A 17,237-nucleotide genomic window follows, 5' to 3' on the forward strand; every position below is an offset into this window, starting at 1 on the left:
TTGTTTATTAGATTTATTGTTCAACGTACTATCAGATGCCAAGACGTGAGAGAAGTGAATTGATTTAAACTTAAAGTTAATTTCTTAACATTATTTTTGACCAAATTAAACAAAGTTGGTTTTGAAGAGGGAAACCACCAAAGTTCTTCCTTTTATCATTCATTCAGTTTTTAAATTGGACAAAACTACCAGTTTAGCACCAAGATCATTGGATGAACAAATTTCTTTAACGGGTAACAAACTATACCTATTAAAGAAAATAGCTTTTGACTAAATGAAAACATGGCTTATTTTTATTGTTATTATCAATCAACACAAACTTGTACACACAAACAACCCAAACCCATCTTCATCATCTTAAGTGCACCGAGACAAACTGCTAAGAGTCCTGATTGAAAAAGTAAAAAAGCAAAAAAATCAACACTGAATTTCATTTCCAAACCCCTCTGTAGATCTATTAACAGGAATCATGGTTGTAGGGGGTTTGGTTACAGCAGCTAAAATATCGGTATATCCAACCACACCGACCAAAACATCGTCATTGTCGTCCTCGGTCACCCAAACATGAGTTGCTCTGTGGGAAAGCATCTGAGCCAAAACTGCAGCAAGCGAACTAGTGAATTTACATGTCAGAGGTGCACTCCTACCCCTATACATGCTCCTGGGACCAAAACTGTGGCTCCCAGAATTGCTGAAGAACCCAATACTCCTGCTACTGAATTTCCTTGGTTTCCTCGAACCATTAACCAAATCACTGTTTCCAGTTGGTGAATCTACACTGAACTCGGGTAGTGATCTTGAGCTAACATTGTCTTCAACTCCCATGACAAACTGTCCGGCCGAGAGATTCGCCAAAGCCCATGCTGCTGCTAAGTAATCGCATTTCCATAACTTGCATGCAGAAATTTCTCCAAGGATCTTACACTGACCATCTGATGTGTTTTCTATCACAGCAACTGCACTTGGATCTTGAGGAAGCTTTTTAGTGGCTGCAATGGCTGGAGTGGAGGATTCGATGTAGCTGTAGTCTGCATTGATTGCTCCAAGAGAAACAATGGAAGTGAGAGGAAGGGGAGCCAGAGCACCAAGACAACCAATGATGAAACGAAGAACATCTTCCCTAGAGAGACAACAGTACTTGTCACGGATAACTGTGCCGGAAGTTGAGGGGCTCCAATTCATGTTAGGAGGTAGATTGTTGCTGCTGTTGCTAGGAGAATCATTATTCTTGTTCCACTTGCCGTAGTAGATAGCTGAGAATCGCTTACTCATGCCCTTCCATGCTACACTCTTCGGAACAAGCAATCGTTTCACACCTTGTTTCATCATGTCTAGTGCATCTATCAACCTTGATTAGAGGAAATAGAATGACATTAAGACTGTGTTTTGAAAATTTAGAAATCTGAATCAATGTGCATGTTGTTTGCCTGGGTTCGGTTTTCAAGTATTTCATAGTCAAATAATGTTACAGAATTTCAATGACTATTTTGAATTGTTAACTAGTTTTAACTCAAACTAATCAAACAGAGCTACTTTTTCAGTTTTTAAGCAATAACCAGATACAAATTTTACATAACCAGCTTTTAATGAACAGATGAAAGCCATACACGAACACATCAAGGGAAGAATCTATACAGAGCTCAGATGACAGAGTCAAACTAAGAATCTATACTCCATTCCTAGATGCCTTTGATACAAGAGTATAAGATACCAAAGCATATGATACAAGGGGATTTCATGTCCCATTGCTTGACATAAAAAATCAAGTTATCCAGCAGTTTATTTGGGAATGTTAAATTCCCTCGCATTGTGGAAAGTACAAATTCTTGTAACCGGAAAGAATCATATTCCATAGCGGAGCAAAGATGCTGATGATGAAATCCTCTAACCCCAGATGCCTAGTGAAAATGATTGTGCACCAATCTTTTCCCAGACACCTCATCTTTGATAGCAACATAAAACACAATCCTCACTCAAACAAAAGACAATCTTTCTCTCTTAAACAAAAACACAAACCACCCACGTGCATAACATTCTTATCATCACCAAGGCCACATCATGCACTTAACTAACAATGATTCCCATTGCTACTTGAATAAATGAATCCACAGATTCACAACACAGAGAGGCTAATAGAGTCGCACACATAAAATTCTCACTAAAGCAAGTGTAAAAACATGGCTCAGTTAATATAAACAAACATGTGTTTTTAATTTTCATAGACTGTACAACAGACCTTACCATGTATGCCAATTAACCTGTGATTCTGATTGAATGAAAGTGTGATTTACTATGAACGTGTGGTCAAGTTAAATTCTACGATGAAATCATATCTAAAAGTAATTGAAACAGGTGCTGACCTTGTAGCAGGGTCAACAACCCTGAGCAGCGAATTGTTAGGAACAACAACCTCAGAAACAGGAATTTTCAAGGCCTTGTCCTGATCCTCCAAACACTCACTCTTAGCCAAAAACGCAACTATGTCGAAGGAACTAAGGATTCCAACAAACCTCTGCTGCTTCATCTCACTATTCTCAATCCCCACATGAGATCTCTTTTTCCAAATGGGTATGCTCCCTTCAGGGAACTCTCCGATCGCCCTAATCGCGGACTCCACCGTCTCACTCTCGTGAAACTCCACCAGCTCTGGCTTCCCCACCGTCAGATCGCCCACGACGTGGTACACAAACACCGACGCCATCAGAATCCAAAAGGGCGTAACAATTCACAAGAAAAATCGGATTTTTGTCAAAGTTTAAAAAAAAGAAAAATTGAAAAACAGAGAAAGCGTGATTCTTCTGGGCTATAAGAGGGTATGGAGAAAGATGAGAAGAAGGTCAAGGGCGTTGATGCGAGGGCGGTGGAGGATCAAGTGAGAGAAGGAGTTAGCCATTTGCATGGATGGGGAAGTGAAAGGTGAAGGCCCATTCAATTGAATCGGATCAGAGAGAAAGAGAAGTGAAGAATCGGTGAGTGAAGAAGATATGATACGGAAAATTGGATTGGGTAGGTCCTTTTGGAGACAATGGGAGGAAAAAGGACAGAGAGTAAATCGATGCTTAATTCGGTTGGCAGACTCAGTGAGAACGAATGAGAGAGACACAGCACAACACAAAACAGAACACAACAACCTTCAATTTATCGAATGAGAAAGAGAGAGTCACACACACAGAACATGATGTGTTAAGTGTGACTCTTTGTGTGGCCAGCTGCATCAGTGTTCATGTTTGACGGACTCATCTTTAATTTCAACTCTGTTTTTTTTTAATACGTTTAAATAAAAGGTCGAATTAGTCTTAAAATTTTAACTTAATTTAATTCAAAAAATGTGAAAAGTGTGTAGATTTAATGTTTTTAATCCAATTTTGTTAGACTAGTTTCGTGATAATATTTATTTATACAGTTTAATACGTTCTCGTTTTAATATTAACTGAGGTATGTGTTTAATATATCAAATAAATTAGGTTAGATATATTTTTTAGTCTTTAATGTTTCAGTAAAATTTGGAATTAGTCATTTTTTAAAAATTTTGACCAATTTAGTTTTTCATCTTTTAAAACGATGTAAATTTAGTCATTTTAACCAAATTTTATTAACTTTATCTGATGTTTCAAGCGTATTTCATGATAATATTTGAATTGTTTATTCCGTGTGACACATTTTTGCTTCAATGGTAACTCAAATATTATCATAAAATGCGTTTAAAATGTCAAATAAATTTAACAAAAATTGGTAAGAATGACTAAATCTACACATTTCTAAATATGAATGACTAAATTGGTATAAAATTTCAAAGAGGGACTAATTCTAAAATTCACTGAAATTTGAAGAACCAAAAACATATTTAACTCACATAAATTTTATCAAATTTAATTAAAATGACTAAATTCACACAGTTATAGAGTCGATGAAATAAATTGGATCAAAGTTTAAAAATTAACTAATTACATTTTTTATTAAAAATTAAGAAAATAATATATATTTAATTTTTTTTTAATTTATCACGTATTGATATAACTATTATTGGACTTTATAAATAATATAATAATTCGGGTTTATCACTACAATAATAACTGACAAAAGATTAAAAAAAAATTCCCTGCTCTTTCCCTTCTCAACCTTACCACATTACACTTCAGCTTTCTCCATTCCTCTACATCCTTCATCTTTCTCCACCTTTCCAGTTAATATTTTAATTAAATTATTGTTGACGGTTGGAAATGTCAATTTATTTATTTAATTGATAAACTTTATGTATGTGAGGAAAAATATTCACTTATTTTAATTTGAAGAATTAATTTGACACGCTTTGTAAATAAAAGGAATTGTGTGTAACAAACAAAAAAATAAAGGAAAATTCCTGATTAACTTACATATAAAAAGTGAAAATGAAACTAGATATGAATGTGGGATAGAAAGAAACTGAACAAAATGTGCGCTGAATGGAAGTCTTAAGTTTGTCCGTTTAAATAGTTTATTTTGTGAAAATGATTGTACAGTGAATAATAGACTTTTTTGTAATTCTGGGTGAGTTTGATCAACAATTTGTAAATATAGATCCTTTAATTCTTTTTTGTAAATCTGGGTCATATCATCAGGGAGGATGACATTAAAAGTAAATTCGTCCTCCCCAACACCAATTTCCTTTTTCTTTTTTATTTTTATTTTTTGAAGATCGAAGTCGTTAGGTAGAAGGTCGATTTTTGCCCTGGAGTTGTCAAACAGAAGGTCGATTTCAGTTTTTTTTTTTAACGTTGCAGTTTTATTTTATTTTTTAAAAATTTTCAGTTTGCTTTTTTTAACCTTTAAAATTTGTTATTGATTCAATAAATTAATTTTAAAAAATACGTTACATAATAATAGAAATACATAATAAAAATAACAGAATAAAACTTACATAATAAAATAACATAATAAAAATAACACAATAAAGATTATATAATAAAAATAACACAATAAAAATGACATAATAAAAATAACACAATAAAAATGAGATAATAAAAATCAACTAGAAAATAGGATAAAGCAATAAATTAATGACGATAGGGACAGTTGTCCCTATGATGTCCTTCATTTCTATAATATGAACATTTGCTTCGTCTATTTGGATTTGGTTCATCCATCTCATTATGAATTCTATTAGTTGGTGGTCTTCCCCTTACCCTACGACGCATGTTTGGGTTTGGAATGAAATTTGGTCTGGTGTATGGTGACCAATATTCTTTATTCCTAACCGGATGAAATTGTATTTCATATGCTTTGTTGATGTTGTAGAGGCTATAAACTGGATTGATGTATGAGGTTAGGTCTATATGCGAGAAAGAGCAAACAACTATTACATGATGACAAGGCAGTCAAAGAGCTTGAAAATGACCACAATCACACCACCAATCATTTAATCTAACTGTAAAAGACATTGGTAGGCGGTGATCATGTGGAGAAAACATCTCTTGAACTTGAAATTCATTATTTTCTCTTGAGTATCGACAAACTTGACATATTCCCGCTTGTTGATTTTTTCTAATGATAGCATTAATTTCTTCTATATATTGGTGGCCTGCTGGTAACATGGAGTCTGCCTTAACCCCTCTCTCAACAAACCATGTTGCGGTCTTTTCAAATGTTGTCTTAATTAGAGCACAGATTGGTAATGAACGAGCTCTTTTTAAAACATAATTCATACATTCTGCCAGGTTTGTTGTCATGTGCCCGAATCTACTACCTCTATCGCAAGCCTAAGTCCATTTTTGTAGTGGTATCTTGTCGATCCAAGATCCACTTTTGGTGAATGGGATCTCAAAGCCGCCAATTTAGCATTCAATATGGGTTGTTTCACCTCGTAAGCTATAAAAATGCAATTATATTAGTTAGTTTAATTATTGAATGTGGTGAATGAAAGAAAAATTTTATTACCCATATTCTTTAACCGATTTTTCAATTCGTGATTCTTGAATTTTTTGTTGAAATTTGCAGCAATATGACATATGCATTATACTGATTGCAGTCCATCTGCTTCCCATTGTACTTCTTCAGATTGTAGAGCTGCCAATATGCCTTTCCCCCTGTCTGTTATCAAGCAGAGGTTTGATTGTGGTGTAACGTGATCCCTTAAGACAAAACATTTCGCTTGAGCCGGTTAACCTGGATCAAGTTCATAGGGATGACTTGAGGGGGAGAAACGACAGAGATTAGGTAGGACATCATCACCAGTGGATTGCAATTTGGAATGATCGACAAAATCGGATCATTTAGGGTTTTTATTTTTTTAATATAATTTAATATTTAAAATTTATAGGTGGATTGGTGAGCCAACACGGCTCACTACGGATGAGCTTGGTTCGTAACAAGTTGGGTCCAAGTTTAATTCGTACTAAATTTTTTTAATTCTTTTTAACCCAATTCGATCTAAACTTGTGATGAACCGAGTTGGTTCGTAAATTATAATCCAGTCTGGCACTTCAATTTAAAAGTATAAAATTAATACTTTTTTTCTCATTTGTACTAAAATAGAAAAAAAAAGTGGGCGCAACAAAGAAAGTGAAGATTGAAAGAATATACGGGGGCATAATTCCACGAATTGGAACATGTTCACATTCTCAATTTTTGATATTTATCTACAATATTTTATGAAAATAAATATGAATATAGATATTTTATTACCTAAATTGTCCTATGTTTAGGGGCTAACTCGTTATTACAATTGCTACCAATTTCTAACATGGTTTAACTGCAAATTATTATTTTTAATTTTATTTATTAAATTATTTTAAAGCATTTTATATATTTTTAACTACATTTTCAATTATAATCTAATTAACCATGACACGAGATAGCATAGTAAAGAAAATATATATCGAATATTGTAATTAAAAAAGAAGAAATTATGATAACATGTTATTCTTTAATATTGGTGATTAATATAAGATATAATTGAAAATCTAAATATGAGTCTAAGTCATAAGTTGAATAAAAATGAGAAAATGAAAAAGTTAAGTATCATATAAAGATAAAAATTCATAAATTCATTCATTTAAGATATTAAATTAAAGATAATGTTAACTCCAGTTATCATTCTCAAAAAACTTAACGCATGTAACTAACAAAAATTATGGTATTTTTATAATATATTTTATAGTTTCATAATAATAGGGTTTATAGTCTTTACTTTAGTCTTGTAACCATGAAATGGGCGTAATGTTGTCATTTGTTTGATTCATATGAGATGTGTATATTGGATATAAAGGACACGACAAATAGGGGTTAAGGTTGGCGTGAGATTTGTAAGAATGTTGAAATATTTGTTAAAGTGTTTATTGATCACTTGGACTAATAATTATCTACTATTGTTTTATGAAAAAAATAATTTATTAGTAATTAGTTAACTCCTTTGTCTTAATTACGGGATCATATCCTAAGTAAAATTTTGTTTGAAAGCACGTATATAGCATTAAGAATATTTTTGTTCTCTCTCAAATGATGGTTAGAGAAATTTAAAGATTTTGATATAATTATTTAGAAGAGTAATTATATGAGTTTGGGCGGATCAAAGATCGAATTTCTTTTAATAACAACTAGCGTACACACAGGCGCTATCGCGCCTGTGTATACGCATTTTTTAAATTATGAATAATAGTATCTTAGTAGATGATAATAATGTAATGTTAATAATGTAATTGTTGATGAATAAAAAAAATAAGATAAACAATTTTATAGAAAATAGGTAAAAATAACCATTAATTTTAAAAAATAATAAATAATCATATTATAAAGAATAGAATTGGTATTATGAAATTTGGACACAAAAGAGAGAATCCTCTTTATTATTGTTATAGATAACACATTTTTGAATTTTCAAGGGATTTATAGATTTTTTTTAATACATAGTACAGTTCTATGAACTTATACTTTTTGATCCCTATATTATTTTTGGTCGAAACACACTGTTTTTTTATTTTTCACTTTTAAATCCATTAATTATTTTCATATTAAATTCAATATTTAATATTTTCTTAATAGTTGGATAAAAGTTAAATTTATATATATTTTTTTAAAATTTTAAAGCTAATTTATCAATCTTAAAACATAAGAACCAATTTTTTACAAAAAAAGGACACATCTTTTTTTTTCTGAAACATATTAGGTGACTATATTTATAAGGGATAGCTGAAATTTTAAAATTTCAGAGTTTCTCAATTTAACCTTTTATGTCCAATTTTAACTTTTTTTTAATATTAGTAAAAAATATAATTTTTAAAACAAGTTTTTTGTATGCATTCACATTTTTTCAATTTATGATTATTTATAATAAACTTTCATTTCACATTAAATGTACATATATGCACACACGATTAATCATGTCAAAAATATACATTTTCTAAAAATCATTGACAATGTTTATGGCTATAATAAACTATATATTAATCAATTAGTACATAACTGGATCATGCTATTCTTTTGACTTGGCCATGCAATGAGAGATCGAGAGAGATGAAGAGTGGAATCTCTCTACCTTGGTTTTATTTTCCAACCTTTATAAAAATAAAATAAAATATATAGGAAGAACAAGGCTTTTCTGGACAAAACACAGTAACAAGAGAAACTTAAAAAAGGGATAAAGTGTTATGCAACAGAGAGAAAGAGAGTAAAGTGAGAGAACTAAGAAGCACAACAAAGCCACTTTATTTTGTTCATCTAACCTAAACCCTCCTCCTTTTACCTGTAACACTCTCACTTTATCAGCGTGACACAACACAACCAACCAACCTAAGACCAATGTGTAAGACGATGTTCCTCTTTTCCTTCTCCTCTTTCTCTCTTTCTGTCCATTTCATCATGTTTTCATTCTAATCTTCAAAAATCATCAACCCCCCACTTCCCTTTTTGCTTCAAACACTTCTTCCCCCTCCTCAAAATTGCACCTTTACTCTCACGCTGATGGTGATGGCACACACCACACCCCTCCACCGTTTATGGCACCCCTTCACTCTCCTCTGTGTGATTCTTCTCCGTGCAACCCCTTCACTCTCAATTGATGCTCACCCACAGGATAAAGCCTCTCTTTTTCTGTTCGGGTCAAGACTGCAAGACCCTTACCAGAGTTTGTCCAGCTGGGCAGGCTCTAACTGCACTTTATGGAGTGGAATCACCTGTGACAACACAACTGGGAGGGTGCTTTCCATCAACCTAACTAGTATGAACCTTTCAGGCCAAATCCACCCCAGTTTGTGCCAGCTTCCGTACCTCAGCAAGGTGGGGTTGTCCCGCAACAACTTCACTTCCCTTCTTCCTGAATGTTTTGGAAATTTGCTCAACCTAAGAGTTATTGATCTCAGCTATAACAGGTTTCACGGTGGGATACCAGATTCTTTCATGAGGCTCAGGCACCTCACTGAGCTTGTTTTGAGTGGGAACCCTGCTCTGGGTGGTCCACTGCCTCCTTGGATTGGAAACTTCTCTACAAATCTGGAAAGGCTACATCTTGGTGTGTGTTCATTCAGTGGGGGCATACCTGAGAGCCTGCTTTACTTGAAGTCCCTCAAGTATTTGGACCTTGGGAACAATCTTTTGTCTGGTAATCTGGTTGGTTTTCATCAGCCTTTGGTTGTGCTCAATCTTGCTTCCAATCAGTTTGCTGGCACTTTGCCTTGTTTTTCAGCTTCAGTTCAGTCTCTTACTGTGTTGAATTTGTCTAACAATTCTATTGTTGGGGGACTGCCTGCTTGTATTGCTTCCTTGCAAGCTTTGACTCATTTGAACCTGTCAGGGAACCATTTGAAGTATAGAATATATCCTAGGCTTGTGTTTTCAGAGAAACTTTTTGTTTTGGACTTGAGTTATAATGATTTTTCTGGTCCTATTCCCAGTAAAATTGCTGAGACTACCGAGAAGCTTGGCCTTGTTCTTCTCGACCTTTCTCACAATCAATTCTCTGGTGAAATTCCTGTGAAAATTACTGAGTTGAAAAGTTTGCAGGCTTTGTTTCTGTCTCACAATCTTCTCTCTGGAGAAATACCTGCCAGAATTGGAAATTTGACCTATCTTCAGGTCATTGATCTCTCACACAACTCTTTGTCTGGTACCATTCCATTCAGCATTGTTGGGTGCTTTCAGCTGTATGCTCTAATACTGAATAATAACAATCTTTCTGGGGTAATTCAACCGGAGTTTGATGCATTGGATATCTTGAGGATACTTGATATAAGCAACAACAGGTTTTCCGGGGCTATCCCACTCACTCTGGCTGGATGTAAATCTCTCGAGATTGTAGATTTTAGTTCCAACGAGCTTTCTGGATCCTTGAATGATGCAATAACAAAATGGTCAAACCTCAGGTATTTGTCCCTTGCTCAGAATAAGTTCAGTGGAAATTTGCCTAGTTGGTTGTTCACATTTGACGCAATAGAAACAATGGATTTCTCACATAACAAGTTTTCTGGCTTCATCCCTGATATTAATTTTAAGGGTAGCTTGATATTTAACACTAGGAATGTCACTGTTAAAGAGCCATTGGTTGCAGCAAGAACCGTTCAACTGAGAGTTTCAGCTGTTGTTTCTGACAGCAATCAACTCAGTTTCACTTATCATCTATCCTCAATGGTTGGAATCGATTTATCCAGCAACTTGCTCCATGGAGAGATTCCAAGGGGCTTATTTGGTCTAGCTGGCCTAGAATATCTGAATTTGTCATGCAACTTTCTCTATGGACAGCTTCCAGGTCTGCAGAAGATGCAGAGTTTGAAAGCCTTAGATTTGTCACATAATTCCTTGTCAGGACATATTCCAGGAAACATTTCTAGCCTTCAAGATCTGTCCATTTTGAATCTGTCTTACAACTGTTTTTCTGGGTATGTTCCCCAGATGCAAGGTTATGGCAGATTTCCTGGTGCATTTGCTGGAAATCCGGATCTGTGCATGGAATCTTCCAGTGGAGTATGTGATGATGGAAGGACTCGAACTGTGCAAGGAAGTTCTTTCAGGGAAGATAGGATGGAGGGACCAATATCTCTGGGGATTTTCTTTATCAGTGCCTTTGTTAGTTTCGATTTTGGTGTTGTTGTTCTCTTCTGTTCAGCAAGGGCAAGAAATTACATTCTTCAAACCAAAGTTTGATTTAATTTTTGTGACAGTTACAAATCTCCTGAAAATTCCGGTTTGTAATTTGGAAGCTGGCTTCTCAGTTTCAAGTGAACATACAGTTTATGTGACTAGCAATACTATCTGGCCATCAACTTCACCAGTGTTATATCATGATTAATGAACAAGTGTCTCAGAACAACAGGATCAAAATGTTATGATGAGTTACAAAAGGTTTAAAGAACACCCATAACACTGGCCACCGGCTTTATGTAAGTGAAGACTAGTCCTGCATCATTCAGCCAGGAAAAGAATAGATGGTTGTGGTGAACATGTGATTGGAGTAGAGATAAATCCTTCATCATCTTGTTGGCGATTCTTCTCTTTTTGATGGAACTGGTTGCAGTTAGATTAGATTGCAACACCGCATCCAATATTCATAATCAATGTGGTGAAGTTGTCAGCAGCAGGAAGCATACTGATTTGGTCTAGTTATGGTGAAATTTTGATCTTGTTCATCAAACTGCAGATTTGCAAGAATGTTTAGTTGAAGAGAACATGTATCATTCTAGATTAACCTAGCTCTTTTCTTGGCTTGGGGAACCTAACTTTTCCCCATAGGTGTTTTGCCTTGTGATCGCGAGTTGATGAAGTATAGTGAGGAGTGGTAAGTGCAGACAAGATAGATGGAGCAGATTTTCATATATTTAAGATTATTATTACAATCATCACACCTTCATCCTTAGTGATCTGCTTTATTTTGTTGTCTTTATAATTACAAACTCGTACCTTGTGATTTATATATACGAGAATGTTAAGAGTGTTCCGAAACATTAGTTGAAAAAAATTAGAAGTAATTGGCGAAAGTAAAATTATTACATGAAAAGTATAAGAATTATTTAATACTTAGTTGTAAGTAGTTAAAATAGCTGAATGAAGTTTTAAGAATATTTTGATAAAACGTACATGTTCCGTACTAAAGGTCTTCACGATATTTGACAGCAGAACACTGAATACAAATATCATTAGGGGAGGACTTGAAACTATGAAAACTGAAAATCATGAAGCAGATTTATTGATTATAATGATTTGCTTACAAAAACACAATCTAGAACATCAAATTCTCCGCACAGAACTAAAAACATCTGTTCCACCAATCTTTTCTAACGTCAGACGTGCATCAAAGCAACTTCTATTGCCAATGAATTTAGTCATCAATAACAGTAATAATAAGTTGTCCTCTAACAAAAAAGAAGAGAGAAAAGTTGTCATTGCCGGCCTCTAATCCGATGCAGGTAGCCAATTCTATTGAAGTCAAATTGGAATTTAATACCAAAACCCTGAGAAGCTCGTTAATCCTTGTTGCAACCAGTTTAGTGTCCATTTGTATGTGCAAATTCCAGGATTGCCAAAACCAGCCGTAACCCATGTTGTCTACTTTACATTTTCAGCACTGTTCTAATATTTGATAGGACCATCTAGGCTCCCGGATGCAAACTGCCACAATAACAAAAGTTCACATTATCAGTTATTAACGTTATTATTTGAAGATTGAATTTTGTAAAAAACAATCAAGCACACAGGTACAATGTTTATGGGTGATTAAAAATAAATTCTCAAAATATTTAGGATACGGTTTGAAAGAAATGTATAAAATTCATAAGATATGATTAATGTATAATCAGAATTCTTAATCCAAATTAAAAACATGCTTCTGGGACACGAACAAAAAAAGAATTAAGTCATTGTCATCATATTCTTATTTTTCACAAACATGAATAATACTAGCAATCTCTTTCATTTCTTGAAATCATTCAAATCGAGAACAATTTCAATTTTGGTTCCTCTGGGAACAGTGTTTCAAATGAAAAATACTAGCCTCCTTCACAAGTAAAAATAAAAGAAAAAGAAGCAAGGAACCCAATCAAAGCAGACTTTAGTAAAGAAGCAAGATCTTCAAATAATGTGAACCAAGGTGCATTCTCTCATGGACAATACATCTGAAGTTTGAACAGAAAAGTAGTACTTTCTTTTATACAAACATTTCTAAATGTTATATTTAGATACCGTCCCTAGATAAGAAATTGATGTCCCAAAGTAAAAGATTTCAGAAACAAGTCCTTTAAACCAAAACAACTAACCTGCTGAACAATTGGATTTGTTGTAGTTGTAAATTCATGGGTCATTCCTTCCCAAACAATCGTTCCCTTGTGTAGAAACAACAATCTGTATTTATGAAGTAACTTACCAAATTAGGGTACACGAATTCTGGGCAAATTAAGAGGCTTAAGGGGACAGGAAACATCCAATCAATATGAAATAAATTATCACCTATCAATGGCTCTTTTAATGGTACTATGTTGGTGAGTAACAACCACATAAGATGCAATATTCCCAGGTTTTCCACGAGCATCTCGTCCTTTTATATGCACTGAGCGAATCAGATCCTCAACAACAGTAGATGCTATAGGATCAAGTCCAGCAGTTGGTTCGTCATATAAAAGCACCTATACAGAAGTGAAGATGTGTATATTTTATAAACAGAAGGGAGAGAAGAAAAGGAGTCCACATGTTGATTGAAAAACAGTAAATGTTACACCATGTTACATCCAAAAATAATCTCCATTGTTGGAAAGTTACGTGACCATACAGATAACTTGAGCCATCAACTATAGTTCTTTTTTCCTATAGTGACTAACACAAAGTGACAGGTTTTCATATGACTATAGTTCTTATGTGATTATACAGATAACTTGAGCCATCAACTATAGTAACTATAGTTCCAACCAATCCCTACCCTCCTTGCTATGTAAGCAAGGTTGTCACAATTCAAATCCCTCTTTAGCTTCATTCATATTTTTAACATGAACTAGCCTAGGAGTGCCTAGAAATATCCACCCCTCCTGTGTAACACTGCTTGAAACTAATGACTCGCTTATGCTTGAAACATAAGGACCCAAGAATAAAAGTTCTAAGGCACTCTTCTCTGGTAGTAAAAATTTCAAACATTAACAGAGGATAGAAATGGGAAGCTAACACACCTCTGGCTCAATTGATTCCTTTGTGGTGTCACAGATAATAGATCGAGCTAAAGCAACTCGCTTTTTCATCCCACCTGATAACTCAGAAGGCAACCGATCTTCAACTCCCTGTAAAAAACGGGTGTAAGAAGTTAATCTTTTGTAAAACATAATGGCTATACAACAAAAATGGAAGAAAGCAGTAGTTAACAGCAATCTAGTAGTATGAGTATGGAGCAACTTTCTCAGTGGCAGAAAGGAAATGTATGCCACTGCTGCTACCCTTTATGCTTCTGCTGGTGTTTATGGTTTTTGTTAAGATATCATTCTTAGCCCATATTTTCTTTATTATAAATGCAGCCCCTATGTGTATTTTCTACACAAGGAAGATTAGTCTCAAACCCTATTTTCTCTATATTCAACAGTTTTGAACCAGATGCATACCTTCAGTCCAACTGCAGCCAAGGTTTCCTTTACAAGCTCTGATATCTGGTCCTCAGACATGCTCGAGTGTTCATACCTGAACAAATAAATAGGTCAGAAACAAAACAATTAAAGTAGTTAAGAAGAATAGAAGATTAAGAAACTATTTAATCAATCAATTTTATCACATTTTAGACGACAATATGAAAAATGAACTGAAGTTTAAAAGGAGAAGTTGTCTTACAAGAGAAAACCAACATTTTCACGAACACTTAAAGAATCAAAGAGTGCGGCACTTTGGAAAACCTGTTTACAAATTAAATGTACAAAATTACAATGGAAGCATAATAGCGCCCAAGAAGTAGCACATTGCATATTACTGTGACACTTACTAATCCAATCCGAAGACCAGATATATCATCATCGCTTACTAAACCAACCCTCTTTTTTCCTCGAATGTAAACTTCCCCCTGTTAATTTGACAGTGAGAGCATTCAAGAAATGAACTCATTTGGATGAAACTAAAATCAAATAACAAAATCCCAAATCAAATACTTACCTTATCCGGAGCAAGAAGTCCTGCTATAATCTTCAAAACTGTAGATTTACCAGTCCCAGAGGGACCAATTATTCCAACAGCTTCACCGTGCTTAATCTATTCATTATATGAAAAAGAAACAAAAAAGAAAAAGAGAAAAAAATTAGCAAACTTTAAGTCAGGTAGATCTCCCCTACTCCTACCGACAATTAGGCCCGTAAAACAGCATGTGCAAGCAGGCCCTCTTTTATTGAGAGACTCCATATTTTAAAAGCTCACACATTAGCACCACCCTTTTATGTTGTTTTTTTGCATCCCAAATATAGAGGGATCTAATTTTCGTGATTAGAACATAGCCTCCAAAATTTTTAAGACGACCCTATTGACAACTGGTTTTCATTTAACCCACTTCTTTCCCTAAATGAATTAATCAAAAAACAGGTTTCTAATGGAGCTCAACAAAGTTGTTCTGTCCGTGTTACAAACCTAACACAAGGGTCAAGACTTGGTTGTCATTGTTGTAAGCATTCACCACTTCATTATTTCATGCTAGATAACACACTCGACAGAAAACAACGAAAGAAGCAAACCAAACACAAGGATATGGACATGTTGGATAAATTTCTATATAATCATTTACAGGAGAAACCAATGAAAAGATAAAAGGAATTTAGTTTCTCTCATAGTTATAATTAACTTATCTACTTTACCTTTCACGGAAGTTATAATAGAGAGGTTCAATGAAAGTTCAGTGTTTAAATTGATTTGAAGTCAAGGAAAAAACTCCATTCATTTTCCTTTCCTACAAGTGCATAACAAAGTGACATAACCAAAACCATTGTCAAGTACAAAACCCCTCACCTTGAAGCTGACACCATTTAAGATTTTCTTTTCCCCGAAAGATTTGTACACATCTCTACACTCAATAAGAACATCAGAATCATCATCCTGATCCCGCGCCGCGCTCAGCTGTTCTGATTTGTGCGAACCCTGGCAACAACCTTGATGTCAGCCAGATATCCATTGGAAGAAAAACAAAAAAAACAAAACTTTCTGTGTACCCAGAACCCCAGACTCACTTAACACCAACCCCAACAACAAAACATGATTACTGAAGCAAAAAGCGAAATCAAATTATAGACATTTACATTGAAATTAATAGGGGAAGAGTCCTGGCTCTTGAAGTTCTGCGGAGGTGCGATGCAGGCGCACACAACCTTCCTGTGATCCCTATCACGGTGGTTGCTGTAACGGAAGGCGTTGGGAGGAGGGATTCTGGTGGAAGCGTTTTGTGCAGTGAAGGGTAGAAAGGGGGTGGTGGTTGACAGGGAAACCATGGTAATGAGGAATGAAGAAAGAAAAACAGAAGAGAAAAGAGTTAATATAAGTGGGGTTGTTGTGTTATGAGATGGAAAGCATGTGATTCATATGGGGTAGTTTCCTTTCAAAGTGGCAATGATGGTCAAATGGAAATGGCCGGTGGTAGTTGATTTTGCAAAGAAGAGAGAAAGTGTTGTTTGTTGCTTGGGGTTGGGGAAGACCTGATTCTGTTTATTTGTCTTTGTTTCTCTCTAATTGTAGCAAAGTATCGAGAGTTTCGTTTAGTCTAGGCTTACCCTGGATTGGAATTGGAAGGGAAGAAGACAAATCAACACTAAGAATTATGGGCTATGATCTATGCTCGTCCCTCTCACCCTCCCAATTTCACACACGCAACTTTGCATTCTCTTTCACCTCTATAAGATTTTTACAAGTGGATCTTGTTGACACTTTCTTTTCTGTCCCAAAAAATTAGGTTTAAAGTAATTGGGCATGTCATTGAATTCAAATAATTAGTGGAATAGGCTTAAATGCTTTTTGTCCTCATTTTTGTAGTGTTTGTTGGGGATGGTTCTTATTTTGACAGAATGTTTTAAATGGTCCTCATTTTCGCAATTCATGTTTTATTTGGTCCTTTTCTGTAACGCCGTTTAAATCACTAACGAAGCATGGTGGCACGGTTTATATGAGGATGTGTTACGTATACGGTACATATGGCCAATTAACGTTAATTTTTTAATTTAAGGTCAATTTTGCAATTAGGAAATCGCTAATACTTGTCATTTCATCATTGGATTGCAGTTGCACCTAATATTTTGCATGAGGCATCTGTATTTAGAAAAAGATTCTCTTGCCAAAAATTA

At 34.7% G+C, this 17,237-nt stretch overlaps 3 protein-coding genes across 3 annotated transcripts; 1 reads left to right on the forward strand and 2 right to left on the reverse strand.

Annotated features, from left to right (window-relative positions):
- Positions 1-264: 264 nt before the first annotated feature.
- On the reverse strand, positions 265-3,212 carry LOC114185024 (CBS domain-containing protein CBSX6). The gene is made up of 2 exons (XM_028072508.1): positions 2,361-3,212; positions 265-1,348 (listed from the first exon to the last, which is right to left on the reverse strand). The coding sequence occupies exons 1-2, from the start codon at positions 2,699-2,701 to the stop codon at positions 418-420; spliced, it is 1,272 nt and encodes a 423-aa protein (XP_027928309.1). The 5' UTR covers positions 2,702-3,212; the 3' UTR covers positions 265-417.
- Positions 3,213-8,626: 5,414 nt separating this feature from the next.
- On the forward strand, positions 8,627-11,904 carry LOC114185423 (receptor-like protein CLAVATA2). The gene has a single exon (XM_028073136.1). The coding sequence runs from the start codon at positions 8,935-8,937 to the stop codon at positions 11,107-11,109; it is 2,175 nt and encodes a 724-aa protein (XP_027928937.1). The 5' UTR covers positions 8,627-8,934; the 3' UTR covers positions 11,110-11,904.
- A 213-nt stretch (positions 11,905-12,117) lies between these two features.
- LOC114182986 (protein TRIGALACTOSYLDIACYLGLYCEROL 3, chloroplastic) lies at positions 12,118-16,791 on the reverse strand. Its single transcript, XM_028069800.1, has 10 exons — positions 16,203-16,791; positions 15,916-16,044; positions 15,076-15,171; positions 14,909-14,986; positions 14,761-14,822; positions 14,538-14,613; positions 14,115-14,222; positions 13,405-13,580; positions 13,215-13,299; positions 12,118-12,570 (listed from the first exon to the last, which is right to left on the reverse strand). The coding sequence occupies exons 1-10, from the start codon at positions 16,389-16,391 to the stop codon at positions 12,532-12,534; spliced, it is 1,038 nt and encodes a 345-aa protein (XP_027925601.1). The 5' UTR covers positions 16,392-16,791; the 3' UTR covers positions 12,118-12,531.
- Between the last annotated feature and the right edge of the window lie 446 nt (positions 16,792-17,237).

The sequence above is a fragment of the Vigna unguiculata genome, chromosome 5, assembly GCF_004118075.2.
Source record: "Vigna unguiculata cultivar IT97K-499-35 chromosome 5, ASM411807v1, whole genome shotgun sequence".
NCBI classification, from domain to species: Eukaryota; Viridiplantae; Streptophyta; class Magnoliopsida; order Fabales; family Fabaceae; genus Vigna; species Vigna unguiculata.